Genomic DNA, 23,085 nt, shown 5'->3' with positions numbered 1-23,085 from the left:
GTAATGTTATATTACCTACAAACATGTTTTATAGATGGTGTCAGGAGTAATCAAAATTTATAGCTATTACCAATTGGCAGTTGCTAATAATTATTAAATAAAATAAAAATTAACACTGAATATAAACAAGATTTAAGAATGCAAAATTCTTTTTAATGAAATTTTCCATCAAGTGAGATACTCGAAAAAATTGAATAATGCTACTCACTCGGAGAATTGTCCACTTCGTTGGTGGGGTCTTCAAACATAAACTCCTGCCTGGAGTTATGCAAAGTAATCTCGGCTTCCGTTTCCTTCTGACTCCCTGGCCTGGGAGTGAATGTTACCGGGAGGGCTAAGCCTTCGCCAGACCGCATCGCCACCGGGACCGCTATAGAGAGGCGAGGTCTGGTCGACGAGCGAGACGCCACTGCGGCGTTGGCTAGTCCCAGTCCTTTGGCTCTGTGGATGGCCCATCCGCCCACCGACCACGAGGAGCCAGCTGCAGCGGACACTCTACGTCCTAATACGCCATTGCCTTCACTTCTGCAATGGAATTAAAATAATATATTTTACAAAATTCGACATTGTTTGCCTAAAGCAGCATATCTCAAATAAAATTCTGTAGAACCAAGTAGTGCCGTGAAGAGGTTGATGGTAAAATAAAATATTTACACAGCAAAAGTTAAAAATATTGTGGGTACGTTTGTAATTATAATCCAGAACATGCACTACTACCCTAATAAGTAATAACTTGACTACCTACCATTTGGTATTTGAAAAGCCTAATTAAACCCCCCTCTCATCACACCTTAATGGCTTCAATGAATATACTTATCAATTTAATAGCGCCTGTACACGTGCATAGATTTACTTGTACCAATAGTGTGTTTTTAAACAATTGAGATAATACCTGTTTACACGTAAAGGTGCTGACTGTCTCGCCAATCTCATTCTTCAAGAGTAAGCGAGACGCAATGTTGTTATTTTATGGTGTACTATTTGGCATGATCGATTATTTCTATGGATGCGGTGGATCTACAGCATCTATGGCTCGCACGCCACTGATGTATTTTATTATAGTTTAATATGTATATTAATATCGCAAAGTCCATTCTTTCCTATTCCTGCCCCATAGTAAAAATTAAGTTCAAGAGACCATGACTATTAAGACTAATCTAAAAAAATTAACAATTTACCCAAGAGTAATGTTGGTAAAAAGCCAGGTGGGCGTGGGCAATTGTCCTAAGTGTAAACGAGGTGCGGGCGGTGCAGGAAGTCTGCTGAAGGCATACGGTCCAGCTAGAGGTGGACGGGTGCTGTCTTCATGAAGATCTCCACCAAATTCGTTGTCATTCTTTCCTGTAAAGGATCACATAGGTTAATAAGTTGATACAAGTGTAATCGATTCTAAGTGGTCAGTTTTCAGATAGAACTGTAAAAAAATGTAGGTATGTCGTTGATTTACTACCAGAGATAATTAAAGGCAAACATATGATAAAATAACTCTTCTGATGACGATACCGCAGTTAAACTGCAGAGACCGCATGATGTGTGGTTTGAGTGTGCACTTTGGGTGCACGGGGATTGCGCTCAAATGAGAAATAAAGTTATTAAAATCATAACTGCAGTCAGTGGCGCACCCAGGATTTAATATTAGGGGGGCCCAAGGAGGAGAATGTTAATTAGTCCCATAGGATCTTTTTCTTCTTCACAGCCTAATTTCTCGTTTATCGGTCTTTTGTCGATTGCACTCGGTGTACCTACACCATGGTTTCCACATCCTGCAACGGGCCCTCAGGCTAGGATATTTGGTGGCCCCCCTACCTACCGCTAAGATTAAAGGCAGTGTGAAACACTACATTAACGTTCTTGAAATTGTGTTTCAGTTCAAATTAAGGGTACTTACACAGTGAATTATTGGCGATTTTTAATACATCTACTTTAATAATGGAGCTGTCGAGTATCGACACATAATAATCAAAAAATATATTGCACAATTATATAAGTAATTGAAAATGTTCATGGTCATGAAGCATGACTTTTTTTACTATTAAAGCTAATTTATGATGTGTGTTTATCTCACTTATCTGGTCAACCCGACACGCCAGGCCCCTCACAGCCCGGGCCCCCAGGCTAGAGCTCTGTCAGCCCTCCCCAGCCATGACCTACACCACTCCGGAATTCGGATGGACACCGAGAATTTTTTGACAGTTCCATTAGGGATTGTGTTTCTAAAAAAACCTGACATTAGTGTTTCGAAATTTTTGTGTTAGAAATTAAAATCTAAGAAATTTTTCTAGAAAGGGTGCTGGAGAATTATTACAAATCATTTTTTTTGCCGTGTTTTTATTTGTCTAAGCCCAAGGGTATAGTTTATTGGCTTTCAATTTCAATGTTTAAAATCATTCTGATAATTTTCATTTTTGGGGGGTGCCAGGGCCCCTTGGCCCCCCCCTGGGTGCGCCACTGACTGCAGTAAATCAAGATAAAATAAAAATTATTTACCAAGAGGATGTCTGTAGTTAACCAAGTTATCAGTTATCAAAACAACTCCAGATTTCTGAAAAAAAAAATAATAATACATATTATAAGTATTATATTTTTTATGCTTACGAAATATATATACATCTAAATATACATCGATATATAATATTATACATTGAGATTACAGAGAATGCTAACATAAAATAGTTAAATTTTCTTCCAGGCTTAGCCCTCTGTGGTATCCCTATAAAATCACTGTAGTATTTCCCAGTTGAGGCTATTGGTTTTGGAGTCGATTACCCCTCCATAATCAGCCATTTTGATATAATCGTAAAAGCTGTCGAACATATTTTAGGTCTGAGAATATAATATTTTCTAAATAAAATGACATTAAAGTCATTATGATTATTAAAAAAACAACGTTCAAAATTATACTTATGAACTTAAAGAATCAGAATTAAGAGAAGGCAACCTATAGGAAACCGAGGAGGTTTGTATGAAAATTAGTAGAGTATTCCTAGATGTCTTTTTTAGCCTCATTACAATACGTTTTGGGTCCGTCTCTATACAAAAAGGTATTCTTCTTTGGTTAAAATAAGTTATGAAAATCCTTACTTCAAATGCATCTCCTGTGACACTTCCACCAATTTCCTTGTAAGCATGCTTCAGACTCTCATGATTATTGGAGAACATTCTTAATTCCTTGATAATCTGTAAAAGAACAAATTTCACTAGACTATTATTTAATTTTCTGCCAAGGAAGGACATCCATAGACTGAAACTGCATGATTGTGCTTTTGAACCACGTGCCATAATAAACTTATGATTTCTGTTCATGGAAATATATTTTCACTTAAATATCCGTTTATATACCGTATATATATACACCAGTGGCGAAAAATCCATAGTAGGCGATTATTTAAAGCCGACCTTCTTGATATTCAATAAAAATAATTTTATTTGCCAACGACGGATGTCGTATAAATGTAGGAATGTATTATACAGATCACAAAACAATTCGCAAAGGTTTAAAAAAATATACCACAGCACACCATCTGTCTTGACGTAAATAAATATCAGATTATTTGTCAAGGAATGGTGATATTTTTCGTATGGAGTTTACGTCATGTAACCTCAGTCAGTATATCGAATTATATGAAATATGGTAGGCTCCTATCGCAGAGCCTAAAACCTTTTCGCATAATACTGTTGTCATGACTGCATGAATATATATTTCCATGAACAGAAATCATTAGTTTAGTATGACACATAGGTTGAGTGTATAGATGGCAAGGGACTGAAAACTGGACAAAATATTATGTTCTGGAGAAGAGTTGGTTAATACTTGTGTGTAATAATTTATGAATACAGACTTCTTCAAATCATCATTATTAACTGGGATCGATTAATTGCTGGACGAAGTCTTCCCTTAGCTTAAATATTATTTAAATATTAACTTAACCAGCTCGTCAATCGTGGCCATTTATTGCATTAAGGTACCACTCTAGAACTTCAAACAAATAATAACAATAGCGTGAGATTCGATAGTTTCTCCATGAAATAAGACAGTCGAAAGTGCACTGAGCAAGATAAAACGACACAGCAGGCTTGATGTAAGTACAGTCAATAATAGCAACGTTAACAATAGTCACATTAGCCCTGTCCAATTCCTATACATTGGACGAAACCTGTTATATTTACGATAAATTGTGTTTATGTTTTTAGAATAGAAATAACGTGTTCGGCTATCAAGACGGAAAAGGGAAGTGTTTTATTTCCTTTCATAGACAACATAAGCCAACAAGCTTACACCTCTACATCATAGGTGGCATTAGTAATAAGTAAAGACAAGGTATTTTGAGCATATTACAACAAAACCGCTTCTGCGCACATTCAAGGTTAAATTGTTCACTATAGTGGCTCAATTTTTCATTACAAGTACATATTATGTAATTACATACAGTAAAGCCCCGTTAATACAAACACGATTAATTCAAAATGTAAATCGATTTTTTTTTCCAAAATTTTAGTGTTTTTGCCATATTGTATATTTTGTTATTCAATTTTTATCGATTTTCTGTCACATCGCTTTAGAATTAACGGGGTTTTACTGTATCGGTTTAAATGGCTTGGTGTTATGTTCCTGGAATTTTGTTATGTTCGATTTTTGAGAAATATGCATATTCTTAAGATTTTGGAATAATTTAATGGCTGGGTAAATTATACCACCTTGGTTTTGTCAAATGGGTTACCTCATATGCTCCATGAAACATTGCCTCTAGAAAGAGTACATAAGTACAACTGGTTCTTAATGTTTCCACCTTTATATTATCGGTAAGAGTTATCTATCCAATTCCCTGCCAATAGAATCTCAAATAATTATGGTAGTGCTTTTGTACAATAATGATATTTTAAATGTGATAATACCTGTTCGATTGTGAGTCCATCTCCTTGCCCGGCCATGTAGTGGTGGTCAGTGGCAATGGAGAAATCTGGCGAAGGTGCATTGGCCATGAGGGCCACGTACGAGTCGGGCTCGGCAGCCACACTGATATCCAGGTTTCCCAGCGGCTCCGGATTCTCTGGCTGTATTTTGATCTCCACCTGGTGTATTGAATCAAGTAATAAAATGACCGTATTCAAAAGATGTTGACAGGCCCAGTTGGTGATTATTACAATTCCATTAGCTATAGATACCCATACGACATTTATTCTGGCAAATGGTTGGTGAGCGATCTTTTATTTTAGCCAATTTATTAAAAAACTATTCCCCCACTATTTACATTTCTCTTTAATTATATTATGATAGATGGCCATACATGGTTTTGAAGTACACCTTCCACTCCGAAGCGAAGAGATGATGCAATCAACTGTCCAGAATCTGTGACATAAGAAACGATCAGCACCGCCTCCGGTGCCATGGCTTGCGTGGCTTGGAACCTGAAATCTTCTACTCGCCTAGCAGGAGCAACCTGACAAACAATAATAAAAATTAGCTCAAGATACCTTATAACTTATAACCCACCGTTATAAAAAGATCTTTTGAGATTTAACATGGTGTAAAAGACTTTTTAAAAGATTTTGGACAAAATTTTCTCATAAATTAAGAAGCCTCCTTGGAGGCTTGTTAAGATCCACAATGGATTGCAGAGCCAATAAATAGAAGAGTGTGTATGTGGCAAGCACATGTGCTGAAATGAAACTTTTCTACGGCAATGTTGCTGGTACTTTTTGAATGAAAAATGACTCATATACGCATCATTGCTAGTTGGTTTCACATAATTACTTGTACTTTGTAGGTTATGATGTACAAGAGCTTCCAATGAATTTTGCTTTGCTCTCCATTCTTGGACACGTTATCTGTAACCCACTTTTAAGAGTTTTTTTATTCGTAGGTGGATTGGGACATTTTCTTCACGATACTCTTTCGGTCGGTATGTGATTGATTTGGCAAAACTGAACAATCAACAAAAATTATTATTTCATATGGCAAGATTTAGAGGTACTGGTGTCTGAGCGTGTCATAATACTGGGCAGTAACGTGAATTGCATTGCACATGCGTGAATAGTCAAAAATTTCTAACAGTATTCTTGAGTTTTGATCGAGAAAATGCTTCGGCGCACTAAAATCATTTTTCATGACACTTTGTTTCACAGAGTGAGTTTTACTCTACTAGCGATTTAGCTGTATCGTGTTTAAAAAGTTTCACTTAAAAATATTAAGTATATAATATTAATGTCATGTTTTACCGGAACTGTCTTTGCAAAGATGATCTCTCCCCGTCCGAGGATATGATATGTGAAGGATCGAAGTGGTTCGGTGCAGTTCACTCGGAAGTGCACTTCGTTGCCTACCACCGGCGTACTGGTCAGAAGACTCGCCTGGATGAAGTTCTCACTCGAGGAGTACGCTGCCACGATCCCCATAATCTTGTGCTTGAGCTCTTTGTAGGCTATCTATAGGATATTATATAGGTAATCAATATTTTTTTTTTATTTCCTTAGTTAATTAGTAAGTAAGTATTAGTTAGTAAATCTGCAATATGATCAGTATTAGATTCAAAGATGCTGAATGTTAAAAACATTTTAGAAGCATCAGTGGTATTTTAATTTTAGCGGCTTTTACTTTTTATTTGTAGTGTTCTTGTGCATTCATGTTACATACATCAACAATACATAGACACAATGTTATATATTGACTGCTTAATCTACAAACCGGCTAACTCCTTTTGGGAAAATTGTTCAGGAAATAGAAAAAACTTGAGCGGAATTTAACAATACCAAAAAAACTGCACTATGAATTAATTAATACACTATTTTAGCTTCTTTATTATAAAGGAAAAATTATAAATAAAGAGTGGAGTTGTTCCATTTACAATATTGGAAATTTGGCACCTGCAGTCTGCTGTTTTGTTTGAAGAACAATAATGCATTTATTTATAGGTTTAGGAGCTTGGAATTTTGTGTGAGCATAAAAAACATGATTTATAACAAAATGCCATCAAAATATAATTTTTGGTCAAAAGTGCAGCTAGCTGATTTGGAGATTAAGCTGTCGATTCGTAAAAAATAGGGACAGCATGTCTGATTTAGCTAACTGACTACCTATTTATAGTAAATAGCTTATCAGAATTAATAATTTATCTTCTACGATAACTCAAGAGTCAACATTAATTGTCCTGCAAAGTCAATTTGCTATGGCAAAATGTGTTGTATAATAATTATATTATTTACTTCAACATGGGTGTTCGTATAAAATTATATTTTCGGTCATTGTTGTAATGCTTAAATTATCGTTATAGGACGGACAACATGCTATATGATACTTATCCATCAGTAATTGCTACGTCCAAAGATAATGTCATATTGAGATGCCATACTATATTTGTTAAGTATACATATGGAGGGTAATAAACTATAATATGTATGTAATAATTTTGAATAGTAAATTACGCAAAACAAAAAATTTAAGCACACTTGCAACATTGAAAAATAATTGTAATACATCTTTAACTATTTCACTACAGATGTCTCTAATAGCAAGGACACAAACCCACTTACCTCAATATTCATCGTTGATTGGTTACTGACAGGGTCCGGATAGAAAGTATACATAAGATTTCCATCGGCATTCAGGGCGTGTTCAGATTCTACCATTTTGTCAATTTTTTCTCCTTCTCCTGAGAAGCTGTATTTCACCATCACCGCTCCCAGATCTTTTGATCCGGTATCTTCCCAATCGGACACTTTCACCTGGATAAATCACAAACTAACATTAGTATTTATTCAGAAGATACACTGTATTTAATTTCAAACCAGAAAACTAAAATACTTAGGCCATATTAGGATTTTCCAGCTCGTCATTCAAGAAAACCGTGCCAAGGGTGTTTGCCACCCCGATGCCAACATATAAAAATACTCATATATCTTTTAATGGAAATACAGAATATGTTATCCGCATAACAAGAAACATAATTGCACCACAGGCGAATTTTTTGGAACAAATTTATGATGAAAATTGACATTTGAAATTTTATAGTTTTTTCTTATTTCTTGACACTCTTTGCCATACTACAGATGGACATGTTTGCAGAAATGTATTATGCAGCGCTCGAAATGGAACATTTTATGAACCAGAGTGCTATATAATTTTCAGAAAATATTAACATAGTTATTAATCTAATTTTAAGCATATTTTATAAAAATGAGTGTTAGATTTTTTGTTAAATGGCCTATCTTGCTCAGATAGTTAAATTATTTTTTCCACGAGACGGAATGATAATTTTGGGAATTTAATGAACTGGAACGGCGCTCCGGACCATTACAAGCCCTGGTATTATGTCTTTATTATGCTAGAAAATGACCCATAAGTATATTATTGAGACTTTGAAAGAATACTTTTCTGATTTTTTGTGAGTCATAGATCGGAGATTTCCAACTCCGGGGGGGATTTGCCTCGTCCACAAGTACCCTCCACTAACTCCCCCGTCAATCCTCTCCAGTTTCCATATTTGTTTAGGTAGGTACTTATTTCGCAGCCCCTTGAAAACTGTTGTCTGTATGTCACACCGTCACAAAAATAGATAGGACATACACTATACGTAGCAGAAAATAATGTCACATTTTGTTGCTTCAGATCATGTATGATTAATACGAGTGCAGCTCCACCGACAGACGACATAGCGAAAATTGTCCTTAGGTGGCCGACCTCCGATAGAGGATATTATAAGTATGACAAAGAAGGTAAAATAAATAAGTAAATAAGTACCTAGATACTAAATAAAAAAACACCCCGAGAACACAATATACCAACATACCTGAAGAGTGTAGGGTAGAAGGGCTTTGTAGAACGGAGGAGCATCGTATTTCAAGTCTTGCCTATTGCGGTGCAGCAGAAGTAGCGTGGAGACGTTGTGCCTTCGTCCTGTGAGCGCCTCCTCCACGGCAGCCTCGACCACCACTCGTCTCCAGGGTCCGGCGCCATTGCCGCTATTACCAGCTCCGACTGCAGCGGCGCCCGCCTCCAAGCCGAGGTCTGACGCGATTCCGATATCCACGCTGGTCTTGCCTTCGATGTTCAGCACCTTCCTTGAGGGGGCTTGGAAGATTGGCTGGATTACACCCGAGTAGAAGACGGGGTACGCTGTCACTGTCAACTCGCCGGTTACGTCTTGACCGCTGAATTGTCTGAGGAGTGACATAAACGATCAAGCTGGAGTAGGTGATGATAACATTGACACAAAGAAAAACTCAGAAATTATATCAAACAAAGTACATATCAAAAGTTCTAATTGTATGTTTCTTAAACACATTTTATCGTATTAATAATATTTAATTATATAGGTATTTATTTTGGTTTGGTTGGGCCGATTGTGGTCGCATTCATTCCTTTCTTACCACCTCCCTCAAATCTCAGTATTATTGTCACAATTCCAAGTCACCGGCAGTCACGGGTCATGATAGACCGTGATGCAAATAACATTCAGTTAGCTCGAGTGACATCAAGAAAGCGGTCATGTGCGAGTTTGTTAATAGCTTAGCCGTCGTTAACTACAGAATGACTCAAAACGTTTCTGTTCGACCTTCGTTGCACTAAATCTGTTACGGTTTGAGTGTACGTCGCGTCTATATCATCCATCCTGAACTTATCATCTTCATTCGTCAACCTCATATATATCATCCATCACAATATACCATCCGTTTACCAGTGCGTGAGTGCCTACACACACACACTTTCAATATAAAGGTCGGTGTCTGGCATCCTGTGTAAACCCCCATCCCCTAGATTCGTAATCCATCCATCCACCATTACTTCAAAATTACAGTTCACTGCTAAACGTGCCACCAGGTTGATATAGGTAATTATTTTGTTTTTTAATTTAGAAATTAATTCGCTGGATACATTATTACCAGCAATAGTGTCTCATTTGCGAACATGATAGCGTAATTACACTGTCGAAGCAAGTCAACCCAAAGAGAATTAAGTACCTATTAAAAACTCCACCAATGTATCAACGAGTATTTCTCTGCCACAACTTTTCGTTCGTTCGATCGAAAACTTTATACCTAATTTTAAAAACATTACTAAAACACCAAGCTCGAAAATGAAATCATTACAATCTATCAGTGGCGAAGAGTGGCGGTAGGCTGTTAAGATCTGACATTATTACAACGTTTTTATTAGGTCGTATTCTTATTTGTCCGGTGGTTGTTTATCCGGTACAAATCTTGCAATCGATTTTTAACTAACTTCCCGACTAGCTAGACATTTGAAACTTTTAGAATATATCAGAACACGATGCCAATGCATTTTTTAAATACTTTTAGCCATCTTTAAGTAGAATTGAATTCATTTTCAGTTAATTCTGTTTTGTATGAAAAGTTATTTCGGAAGAAATCCGTAACCCAATCCACTATTATTGGTTGCTAGGGGTCTGGGGTCCTAGCAACTAAATTATTAATATATACGTGCGTTACTATGGAAATCAATTTGAAATGTCAAAATGACATTTCAGTATTATTTCTATCAAGTACAAATTTTTTAATCGTTTAAGCTAGTCAAGTCAAGTTTATATGATTCAACAGAATATTTAAAAACGTTGTGTATAAAAAGTTCTTTTTATCTTGTAATTATTTTCATTGAACTAAGAATACAATTATTTGCAGATATTTGCAGACGGTGCTGGTTAGTTTTTAAAATTCAACCGAACCCTGCCTAAACAATCTATCAGTGGCGAGGGGTGGAGGTAGGCTGTTAAGATCCGACAGAAATAGTGCTCACTAAACTTATTTATTTTCATTGAACTAAGAATACAATTATTTGCAGGCGGTGATGGTTAGTTTTTAAAATTCAACTAAACCCTGCCTAGCCTAAACTGTAGTAGTTTTCTATGGGCGATCCGACAAAAATAGTGCACACTTTTTCAGTGATACTTAGGATTTGTTTTTATTGAATTAAGAATACATTATTATTACAGATTGTGTTGCTTAGTTTTTTTTTTAAATTCATTATTAACCACTGGCTAAACCAAACCATAACCGATAAAAAATATTCATCAATCTTTAATGGCATAATTTTAGATATTTTATAGATAAACGAATATGGTCTTGGATTAGGCAGGGTGACTTTTAAAGACTATCAAACACTGACTACACATTGCAGTCTTAGTTCAATGAAAACAAATACGTTTGACGGTCAAAGTTTAGTGTGCATTATTTATGTTAGATCTTAACAGCTCTCCACCCTTCGCCACTGCAACCTATAGTTGTCCCCACTACGAAAAACTGAGTTTAGTTTAGACTTAATACGAGAAAAATAATTACCTATTTGAAACATTATTATGATTGTCATTTGCCTCGGTCGCGCATTACGGATGATTTCGCATCAATTTATTGTAGGTACATAACGTGGGCGTACAGGCAGAAGTCACTTACTCCAAATACACAGTTCTGAGATAATCAATGTTTTGTGTTTTTGGTATTTTTAAAATGGTTGTAAAATCTTTATTTTTTGAGTTATTCATTACTTTTATTTTTTTTATATGTTCAATAATCTTAAATCGTGACTTCTGCCAGTCAGGCAGCATTACTTTTTCTATATAATAAAATAAATAAAATAAAAAAGCCTATATCTAATGCATATATATATAACCAATGAATATATCTATTATGTATATATATCTATCTATGATTGTATTATCTACTTATTTTCTAGTTTATATAATATTACTTATTATTCATTTTTTTATATTTTTGTGTAAATAAAAGTATAAATAATTACTTCATGGAACGGCCCAAACGGGAAACGCTATAGAGGAAGACCCCATGCGAGATGGCAAGACGACATCATAAAGACAGCGGGCCCAAATTGGCTACAAATAGCCAAAAACAGAGTCCAGTGGGACTCTTTGGAGGAGGCCTTCACCCGTAGAGGGGTTCTTACTTTTTCTATATAATGACATTAAAATCTCAATTTCGTCAAAACTGGAGTAAGTGACTTCTGCCTGTACGCCCACGATAATATAAAAATATTATCTATTGGCTTTGCAAATACATAGGTACCTTGCCTACCCAATCTATCCAAATTAGAAACGGTTAGAAGTTAGAAGCCATCATAAATTTAAACACTTTGTTTGATCGGTAGAAAATGGTATAATTCAAACAAAAAAAATAAAATAGATCGAGCGATATTATTGCACAAAATATGAAACTTTATTTCGACAGATTTTTTGCTCCGAAAAATCAAATTTGAAATTGAAACCGCAGAGCTACGTGACTGTCGCCATTGTCAAACAAAATGAGATAAATCCAGAAAAAATGCCGTAAAACTTACTCGGCTGTCACGGTGACCGTGAATCTTCCGTCGCTCAGGTAGATGTGCTTCGGAGCGTCGATGTTCAGGTTGAACTTGGGCAGGACGAAGTCGGCGACGAGGATCTTCTTGACGTACAGCTGGCCCTGCACCTCCGTCTCGAAGGTCCAGTCTCCGAGGGTTGGGAAATCAGCGATCTGGACCTCGCCGCTGAACACGCCTTTCGACAGCGGGACGCTTGTCCACTGCCTGATGATATTTCCATTGCCATCCTGTAAGATATGGGATCAAGGTTGAAATTGATACAATTAATTTATAAGTAATCTAGATTCTACTTACGAATCAGTGGTAAATTGGTAACTGATCACGAGGTCCAATATAACTCTATGGACCCGATAGTTGAAATGATTAAAACGACAATAATTGATTGTTTCTTAATTTAAATATCATTATTTACAGTTTTGGCACCCAGTAAAAAGACTTGTTTTCCTAAAATATTCCCCATTTCCGAACTCACAAATTAAGGTGACTCAAATGTCGACAGATAAAAAATATTTGGCGTTCTCAACTATAATTATGGGCGGAGAAATAATGGTTTGACGGAAAAAACGGAAAAAAAAACTTAAAACACGCATAGTAGAATGATCCCTATCCTTGGTTTAGAACTTTAGAATGTCATCTTCGGCGTCCGAAAAGTGTGTTAGCAAGAGTTATTTTGTGACGAAGTTACAATGAAGGTAGTTCTTAGACCAATTAAATTCTTATTTCTAATCGTTTTCCTATAATGTTAGAAATTGACACTTAATGTTTACTCTTTCACTTTCGAATATAAAACCCACATAAGAAAAGTTTATTATCAACATCTTTGTTATACAATATTATAGATATTGTAAATTGAAATACCATCAGTGCTCGAAATGAACCGGAGCGGCGCGCCGATAGAGATGATCGATAAGGCTCGAAATATTTAAAAAATTGTGCTGTGATTCATGGATTTTTAATACATAATATAAATAATTAAATTTAACTATAATTTATTTATGTACGGTTATTTCTTTTAAACTTTTATGTACTAAAACGCTAAGAAAACGATCGTAAAAATTACTACATTTATAAGTAGGTAGGTACAAAAAAACTAGCGATGTCGTAGTGAGTGTAGATAAATCATGTACTCATTGGGAGTGGCATATTTTTAGGGATAGAAAACAGTAAAAGAAAAAAAAGGTACTTAGATGTTTGCTTGCGGCGCTGATAATATGTGATAGCTCTAAATTATTCAAGTTGATATAGAAATTTAAGGACTTTTATTGTATTTATTCAGCTAAGATAGGTACTGGGTGTAACCCATAATTATTGGGCCTCTCCCGATAGTCTAAATTACGTAATTATTAGGTATAACCATGTCACCTGACCTCCTAGTCAACAATAGGCGTACGTACGTCCGAAATTTCTTGATTAACTGTCAAAATGTTCAACATGTACTTAGCATGTAAGAATTGTATCTAATTATAATAATAGCATGTCAGAGAAGAATGTGATTTGCCGAATAAAAGAGACGAAAGCCAAAGGAATTTAATAATAAGAATAATAAGGAGTATGTAAGGGAAGGATGGCAACATTGTTCGATAAAAAAAAGTCAGTCTAGGGTCGCCATTTAAAGAGAGAACATCGGCCCTCACGACTCGGGAGTAGAAAAACAAAATAAATACAAATCGAGCATGGAAGTGAAAAATGGGATACGGAGTGGAAGAGTTGTGGACGATAATAATTATTAATAACGTAAATAAAATTAAGAGCATAAAACATTTGGAAGTGTAACTAACATGAGTAATCTAAGAATATAAATCAACCAAAATAAAACGAGTTTCATTTAATACTATCATGAAACAGATAGCAATTTAGTTTAATTTTTGTGAATCCCGGGTTCCACCAACACCCCGAGCTAGCCACATGACCCTTACATTTTTTTGAAAATTAGTCAAATTTTCTATTTCAAGTGCTGAATAAAACCATTTTTCAAAATCAATGTGTTAGTTACCTTGAGTGTCAACTGTGGTCGAACATCTGGCAGTGGTTTCAGATACATGTTGAGGAGAAGCAACCTGAAGAGAAGCATTTCTCCAGGTTTGTAGACAGTTTTGTCCGTGTGGACGAAAACGCAGTAGGTTTTATTTTCGTAGTGGAGGGGGGCAGACGCTTGAAACTCTCGGCCCGCTGTCGACCGGACAGTCAGGTTGTAAGACCCCGGGTTCAAGGCACCAATCTGGAGAAGAAAATTATAATACAGATTTCATTTATTTTAAACGGTTAAAATTTAATCAACAGTATTTTAAAATAAGAATAGCATAGAAAGGCCATAGACAAAATAATGAAAGCTTTGTAGATTAGATATTTGAAATATCGCACTAGGTTGTCCAACCAACCTCTTTGCCGGATTTAGTAAGATTATTTTTCTTTAGTACATACCTTGAAAGTAGCAACCGTCGTCGACCCAGGCTGTAGTGTCAGCTGCTGAGCCTCCCGGAAGCCTCTCCCGAGGACCTCGAGGAGTACGGCGCCTCCTCCATCCTCGGCACCGTTCTTGGATCTCGTCACAGCCGCTCGGAACTCGCTCATCGGCCGGATAGACTGTCCAGCGACGACTGTATACTGCCTGGAAACCAAAGTAAAAACAAAATAATTCATGGGAGTCAGTGTTGGCGAATATTACGAATTACATGTTTTAACCATGTTGAGAATATAATTATCATTATTAAAATATAATAAAGTCGTAATTCACGAAATATAAAAGGATCCAGTCACACAGTCCAGAAACCAGTCACACAATAATTATTAAATCACAAATTGAGTATTGGGTGGCTCACAATAATTAAGTCCAATTTTCATAAAATTTGTTTTTTGTTTCAGTGACTAGTTAAACAGACTTCTATATTGTGTGTTAATATCACACTCGTAGTAGCTCTACAATTTTCCGCATAAATGACAATACGTCGTGTTAAAACTGTGAACTAACATGCTCCGCCCATTTTTAACCGCATTTCCATTATAAACTAATAAGCTCCTCCCATTTAGTAAACAACAGCGCCTGGAAGCGTAGTCAAGATGTTTTCGTACAGTGGTATTGATAAGACATCAAATTGAATGCGAATCATGTCCATTTTGACAGTTCCTTCAGCAGTATAAAGAGGTATTTGCTAATATTAATAAAGCCTGAATATACTTTATGTTTCGACTATTTATTTAAATTGATCAATGTACTATTAAAATATGGTAAGTATAGTGAAAACCCTCCTGAATTTTACAAAAGGAGTTTTAACTTTACGTCCAAATATCTCAGTATCCTTTTTGATGGAATTGATCTATAATTATTTTAAACCAACCAAATATTAGTCAAAGTATAACAAAAGTCCTGCAACTAACATTAAGAGGGCTATCGCACATCCTCACAAACATATAGGTACTTAAATGTGCATGTGGATAAAAAAAATAAACCATTGATATTATTATTATTTTTACTTCGTGCGTTGGTGGTAAAAATTTAAGTGTTTATTGTAAAAGGAATTATATTTTATTAATTATTTGTCTGTGAAATAAATTAAATATATGTACCTATCAACTTTTTTAAAAAGTATTAAAAGCTCCCGCCTAAAATACTCTTATGTAAGTGGAATTCATTTAATATCCGAACCGATTTAGTTGGGTCCATTTACATTACTATCTTCCAACTATTATGAGAATATTTCTTCCTGTTTCTTATTATTTTATTGTAAAGTGTTTCTAAACATAGTGTATATAAATAATTAAGTATCTGCCTACGTATTTACATACTACAACGATAGCAAACCTTTTTATGCTTAATTTTAGTTCCATTATTTCGAAAAGTATATAGACGATAAATATTTAAATTTCTATCAGGAAACCGTTAATAAAGAATCTATTAGTGAATGTTTCACATCGATACAAAAATTAACAAAAACGTTGGTATGGAAACGCCAAGTTTGTTAATGGGACCATCCCTAAATTTTATTAAAATGTATCGTCACCGCATTATCATCCACCCGTGTATAAAATTTTAAGTTCCTGGGTATACGAGAAGTACCTAAGCGAAATTACTAAATTTTAAATGAATTAATCTTAACAGAAAAAGAACATAATAGCCCTTGATATTTTAGCATATCTTTTTTATATAACAGAGTAGAAGACGATCTAACAAAAATATTAGTACCAACATGTAAGAAATCGGTGATAACAGGAAGTCGCTGTAGTTGCATTTAGAAGACTTATCAGTGACGTACCTGTCATGGTGGCAACACGTGCTAGAAACGTGTTTAAATAATGTATCAGCTCTACTTTTAGATGCGACGTTTTTTCTTCTTCGCAATAAACCAAAAGTTTACTAATAATCATTCTAACATCACTCCTAATCGTTTTAGACATATTTTATTATAAAAAGTTTCAAATTACGTAAATTGATAGGGTCCGTACACCACTGGAGCGTAAAATGAAATGATAAATTTCAGGGCGTTCCTCATTTAAAAACGGAAATGCGATTAGCTGTACTGTTTTAACACGTGGACAAGAAGTTCTTGTTTGACTATACCTAGCGTTTAGCATTTGTGAGTCTTATAGGGCGATTGGACCGATTGAGCCTAACATCTGGATGATTTATTTATAAGATAATCGGATGTCGGTAGATAATTGGATGTTACGGTATTAAAACTTTTATTTAATTCTTTAGTTCGAAGCAGACTTGAGAGTGGGTCTATTTATTGGGCACCGCATCAGTTGAAGTATGGCCTTATGGTGGAGAGGGTTCAGAAGAAATTCTTGAGACTCCTTTACTTGAGGTTGTATGAATACTATCCGTGGCTTTATCCAACTGACTTTCTCTTAGGCATGCTTACATACTGCAGTCTGCAATTTAGAAGAAATCTTGGTACTGTTCGGTTATACGGAATACAGCGGAAAACGCATGTCCAAAATAGCCGATAAACTGGATTATTTGTTAGGTTAACCTAACCAAACCTAACCTAACCTAACCCAACCTCATCTAACCTAAACTAACCCAAACTAACAAATAATCCAGTTTATCGGCTATTTTCAAAGTGCGTTTTCCGCTGTATTCCGTATAACCGAGCAGTACCGAATTCTTTATTTAGCTACGTATTTTTTTCGACTTATACGAGGTATAAATGAGAACTCTGCCATTCTGGGCAGTGTTGACCTGTGTTTCCCTGATAACTATCTTAGAAATAGAGAACATCAGTTGTTTATGCTCCCAAGGTGCAGAACCAACCTGCCACTGGTAATGCCAATTGGGAGGGCGATAACTATCTTCAACGAAATTGCTTCGGGTGTTGATATATTCCACCTACGGGAGGACGAGTATAGGTGGACGTTGTTTTATAAATTCTTAAAATAGGGTCTGCTTAACTCATCCGGTGTACTTCCTTGTACCTATCTAATTTATTTTTTTGTATGTACACATTTCTACTGTTTAATAACTTACTATCTATCTCTATACTGATCTATCTCTTTTTTTATCTAATACTGTTTTATATTTCTTTGTTTCTAAATGTCATGTTGTGAACGTCTTAAACATATAATTTCGAATGTCCACAATATGTTAAAAATAAATAAATTGAAATAAAATTATAAGACTATAAGACTAGTATTTAGAATCCCATACAAAGTTATACGAATTAAAAGTATAGATTTATAATAACACAACATGTTGAACATATTAGATTGCTCACGACTATTATACCTTCCTTGCCGGCAACACGCGAGTTGAGTCCCGTTTAATTAAGGCTTTCCAGCGATTAGGAATGCAGAAATTATATAATTTGATTTTTAACGGTGTATTGAAAACCTGTATAATTAAAAATCTATACAACATAATAAATAGAGATACGACAGTTTCAATATTAAATGTTGTATTTTTCCTGAAAGGTCATAAGTCAGCGTCGCCAATTTAGCGTCTTCTTGGCGGACTTAGTATTTTTTTCGATAGGCATCTAGTTTGCAAAAAACGCATCTGGCTTGTGTCGTTTTTACTATCATTTTTTGATGCTTCCGAAAATGAAAAACGCTAGATATTTTGTTTATTTATTTTCATGCGCATCAAATTTCTGACTATCAGATACCTACTTGTAGGTACGGTACCTATTGTAGTATCGCGAGAAATAAAGCAACATAATTTAACACTTGAAACAATAGGAGCATTCATGACATTATTGTGAAATGGTATCATATACTTTAATGTGTGCTTAGGTATGTATGTGACACCAGTTTGATAAATATATTTCTGCTCAAATGTGTGGTTTTTACACCCTATAGACATCATTTCGATTTTTGCACTTTTTTCGACACGCGAAAGGACATGTAGGTATTGACTTCGTTCTCGGTAGAATAAGCAAATTTACTTGCAATATTATTTTCACAAAATCTAGCGTTTTTTCCCTGCCAAATAGCTTGTTTTCGTACCCCGTCTGGCATGTTTTTGTCAACGACAGTTTGTAACACTGGTCATAGTTCTAATTATCGCTGGTCTGTTTTTCATGTTGTGATATGGAACCCATAAAATAATTATATAGAGTATAGACCATGTCCGATTCTAATAAGATCGTATGGGCCTCCACAGCGTGGAGGTTTGTACCTATTAACAGATTTTGTTTTTACGAGAAATGGATGTCAGTCACTCGATCAACCTATTAGGTCCACACTCTGACTCATACACAAATTGTAAAACAATATATTGTGTACTTGCCAGACCCAGGATTCGAACCTCGGACTTACGACGCTATAGTCCGACCCTTAAGCCGCGCGGCCATCGTGGGTGTGCAGTGACGTCCCTAGACAAAATGCCGCCCCATTCTTTATATAGTATTTTTTATCATTTTTTCATGACTCCAATATCGAAGAAATGTGTTGTATAAATACATTACTAACAAAATATTATATACCAAACATACAAAATTAAATCTATACATATTTTTCCTCATTTTTTGACGTCGGTAAAACTATGGCTTCTTACATGTCATTTTTGCTATACAAAGATTTTGGCATAATTAAATCGATTTCTGGTCACCAATAACGTCGAAGGGCAACGGAAGTAAACTAGATATCGTGAACCCGACAAAAAATGCAGTCCTGTTAAACCTTGTATGTTAATTAATACATTTTATTTCCAACCAGTGGGCTGATTTTTTTAATGAAAATATATTTTCGTTATTACTAAGTTTAGGTTGCTACTTCTATAACTATACCAAATGATTCTTCTCGATGTGCCGCCCTTCCAGTAACTGCCGCCCCCGAGCGATGCTCAATCTGCCTACTGCCACGGGACGTCACTGTGGGTGTGATATATAAAATAATACTAATATGTAAACCAGTATACATCTGCAGTAAAGAAATGCCACCTTATAAAAATCCAATAGATACAGTTTTCTAGTGACCTTATCTTTTCCGGAGGTTTTGTTAAATCGAAAATTCTCTTGAAATTTCCACATTCCTATGCAAGTAATGAAATATGTTTATGTATGAGCGGCCCAGTTGGTCGGAAAGAAACATTTCGTGTCCCACGCATTATAATTATTTACCTACCTGTTATAAAAAGAAATACTTGTCATGGATTATGTCATAGCGAAACACGGGCGACAACGAAACGTTACTGTTTATTTTATTAGGATCGTGTGTCTTTATATTTACCGCTTGTGGGAAAATATTAATTAATTCTGAGGCGTAAACGACATGCTATTGTTTTCTTAAAAACAATAAGGATTAAGAACTTATTGTAAACCTATTAAACGTAGGCACATTACATTTTAGACTGAATACAATGCACAATAATTATTATTGGTTCTGGAAGTTTCAATTGGACACTTGCATTTAATTCAGTGACGTCCCTAGACAGAATGCCGCCCCTAGGCATAGCCAAAATGCCACCACATTTTTTATGCAGTACTTCATATCATCCTTTCATGACTGCAATATCTAAGAAATGTGTTGTACATTACTAACAATATATTATATACCACTAAATGCCATCTCTGCTTCAATAGACAATATTGCGAGTCTATGGTTTCAGATTGGTACATTTAAAAATACACTTGACAACTTCCAAAACTAGTGAGTGGCAAACATATTTGGATACATTTTAAATTAGGTATGCACGTGTCATTGCTGTTCACCAAGAACGTGGCGTTCAAAGACAACTGAAGTAAACTAGACATCGCGAACCCGACAAGAAAATCCTTTTAAAACTTTTTAGTACCTAATTAATACATTTTTTTTCCAAGCAGTGAGCTGAATTTTTTAATGGAAAGATATTTCCGTTATTACTAAGTCTAGGTAGCTATTTCTATATATACCTAGTGATTCTCCTCGATTCGCCGCCCTTTTGGTAACTGCCGCACCCAAGCGACGCTCAATCTGTCTACCCCCCACGGGACGTCACTGATTTAATTATTGTAAGTGGAAGTGGAAGATGAAGTGATCAATTACTTATTAAATAATGTGGACATGTTTCGTGCTAAAACAATCGAACTTCACAGAAACGTGGTTTGTTTATATGATAGGTAGGCAAATATTGGTTTTAAAGTAATTGTATGCATATTATTTCACTCTACATATTATATTGAGGTGATCAATGTTGGCGTAACACATATTTTTTTTCATATAGCAACATAGCAATTTGCGTGGTACTGAAAAAAATTTCAAACATTTGGTAATCTCTAGCCTCACCAATTTAAAAACTCTGTGCTATATTCCCATGGTAAATCCGGGAGTGGCACAACTGGGCGTCAGGATAATTGGGTGCCGCAATGTTGAATGAAATAGATAGACGTTCGTTATGATTTTATACAGAGAGTAGACGAGGAATTTTAATCAGTTTCTAACTACTACTTAGTAATTTTAATTCATTTTGCTCTTAATATAATGTTTTTTATTGCGGATTGAGAATAATCATGCATGAGGCTTTATATAAAAATAAAATAACTCTTCAGAACCTTAAACATACATACGCACAATTAAATCATTATTTACGTGTTTATATTTAAATTCTCACCAAATATAATAAATAATAATATTACATATTTATTTTAAAAGTACGTACCTATAAATACATCGCGAACGTCTATTTATTTTTCAATTTCATTCGATTGCGTGGCGCCCAGTTGTCCCGGCACCGAATCGTCCTGGACCCGTAAATCCAGTCCTGACGATGAATCCTTATATAGTTCTTTTTATATCAAAAAGGACATGTAAATCATATACCTGACTGCCAATTTGTAATAAGAACCTTTATTGGAATGTAGATAGCACACAGTTTTGTTGACATGTGAGCAGATTAGAAAAACTATGCTGTAAGGACATAAACGTGAATTTTTAATATACTTAGGTACTCACTGCAATGTTGGTAGTGTTGCTTTTTGAAAGAAATCCATATGTTTGCATAAAATACAATTTTTGAGGCTCAATTTAAGTACTTAAGTCTGATGGCCAAGTGGCTTACGCGTCGGCTTATAATGTCGTAGCCCAGGCTCGAATCCTGGGTCTGGCAAATACACATATTGTTTTTCAATTTGTGTTTTGAGTTAAAGTATGAACCTAATAGTTTGAGCAGGTAGCTAACATCCATTTGTCGTATAAGTAAACAAAAATCTGTTAATACAGCCTCCACATTATCGAGGCCCATATATGATCCTATTAGGATCGGACATGGTCAAAAGAAAAAATAAGTCTCTTATTCTTCAGATACTATAGACTTATTTACATATTATATAAGTCATTGGATGCATGATATTTTTTATAACAGCTAGTAATTTATGATGGTGTCATAATAATAATTCAAAAATCGAGCAGTAAATGTAAAACATAACATATTATTTTTGTTAAATCTAATTTACGATGGTAATTAAATTATTTTTTATCATTCCCGTTGGTTTTGAACACAGAACAGATTTCATTTTTGTGTTTCCTGGTTTTGCGCTTGGTCACGCGTTGATGTCTAAAGTCCAACAATGAATACACCTTTATAACCTACAAAAATGAATACTTAAATTAAACCTATAATATTATATATTATAATAATAAATGTTAATAAGCTGCATTATATTGTGGGGCTACCTACATTATGCAAATAAATTGTGATGGCATACAAGAATAATTATTTCTAGTATTATAACCAGATAATGTTTAGTCTAGTATTATAACCGCCCACGGTGGCCGCGCGGCATAAGCGTTGGACTATCATGCCGTGGGTCCCAGGTTCGAATCCTGGGTCTGGCAAGTACACATATTGTTTTTCAATATGTGTGTGAGTCAGGGTATGGACCTAATAGGTTGAGCAAGTGGCTGACATCCATTTCTCGTAAAAACAAAATCTGTTAATACAAACCTCTACTCTGTGGAGGTCCATATGATCCTATTAGGATCGGACATGGTCGGAAAAAAAAAAAAAAAAAATGTTAAAAACTTTATTTAGCTCGGGAATTCACTTGTAATAAGCGCTCGAGATGGATTGGAACGCACCGGAGCACAGCTCCGATGCGTGAAATATTTGAGACTATCGCTCCGCCTCGTGGAAAAAAAGACATTATAGTTCGGAATCGTTACATTATTTTTTTTGATAAAGTTTAATAAGATGAAGAATAAGAATGTCGTACACATATATTTCTACAAACATTTATAAAATTTTGTTTCGTTTTGTTATAAACTTTTTATGCAACCTTAAAATGACATAACTTTGATTAATTAGGTTTAGGAATTTAGGTTTAGTATTCCAGGATTCGCCTTCCAACATC

General features: G+C 35.2%; 1 protein-coding gene across 1 annotated transcript in view; it reads right to left on the bottom strand.

Annotated features, from left to right (window-relative positions):
* The window catches only part of LOC147066482 (CD109 antigen-like), a 40,873-nt gene that overhangs the window by 13,386 nt on the left and 4,402 nt on the right, over nt 1-23,085 (bottom strand). The window contains exons 3-14 of the mRNA XM_085955495.1: nt 14,744-14,930; nt 14,316-14,540; nt 12,299-12,549; nt 8,784-9,153; nt 7,528-7,719; nt 6,217-6,423; nt 5,286-5,438; nt 4,894-5,070; nt 3,082-3,177; nt 2,488-2,542; nt 1,179-1,341; nt 209-525 (exon numbers count right to left, since the gene is read on the bottom strand). Coding sequence (XP_085811621.1) covers nt 209-525; nt 1,179-1,341; nt 2,488-2,542; nt 3,082-3,177; nt 4,894-5,070; nt 5,286-5,438; nt 6,217-6,423; nt 7,528-7,719; nt 8,784-9,153; nt 12,299-12,549; nt 14,316-14,540; nt 14,744-14,930 — 2,393 coding nt within the window. The remainder of the gene's footprint in view (nt 1-208; nt 526-1,178; nt 1,342-2,487; nt 2,543-3,081; nt 3,178-4,893; nt 5,071-5,285; nt 5,439-6,216; nt 6,424-7,527; nt 7,720-8,783; nt 9,154-12,298; nt 12,550-14,315; nt 14,541-14,743; nt 14,931-23,085) is intronic.

The sequence above is a fragment of the Rhyacophila brunnea genome, unplaced genomic scaffold (genome assembly GCF_057557595.1).
Source record: "Rhyacophila brunnea isolate RB1 unplaced genomic scaffold, BYU_Rbru_1.0 scaffold_5, whole genome shotgun sequence".
In the NCBI taxonomy this organism is placed as follows: Eukaryota; Metazoa; Arthropoda; class Insecta; order Trichoptera; family Rhyacophilidae; genus Rhyacophila; species Rhyacophila brunnea.
Note: the sequence above shows the minus strand (reverse complement) of the source record. Positions and strands in the feature narration are given on the sequence as shown.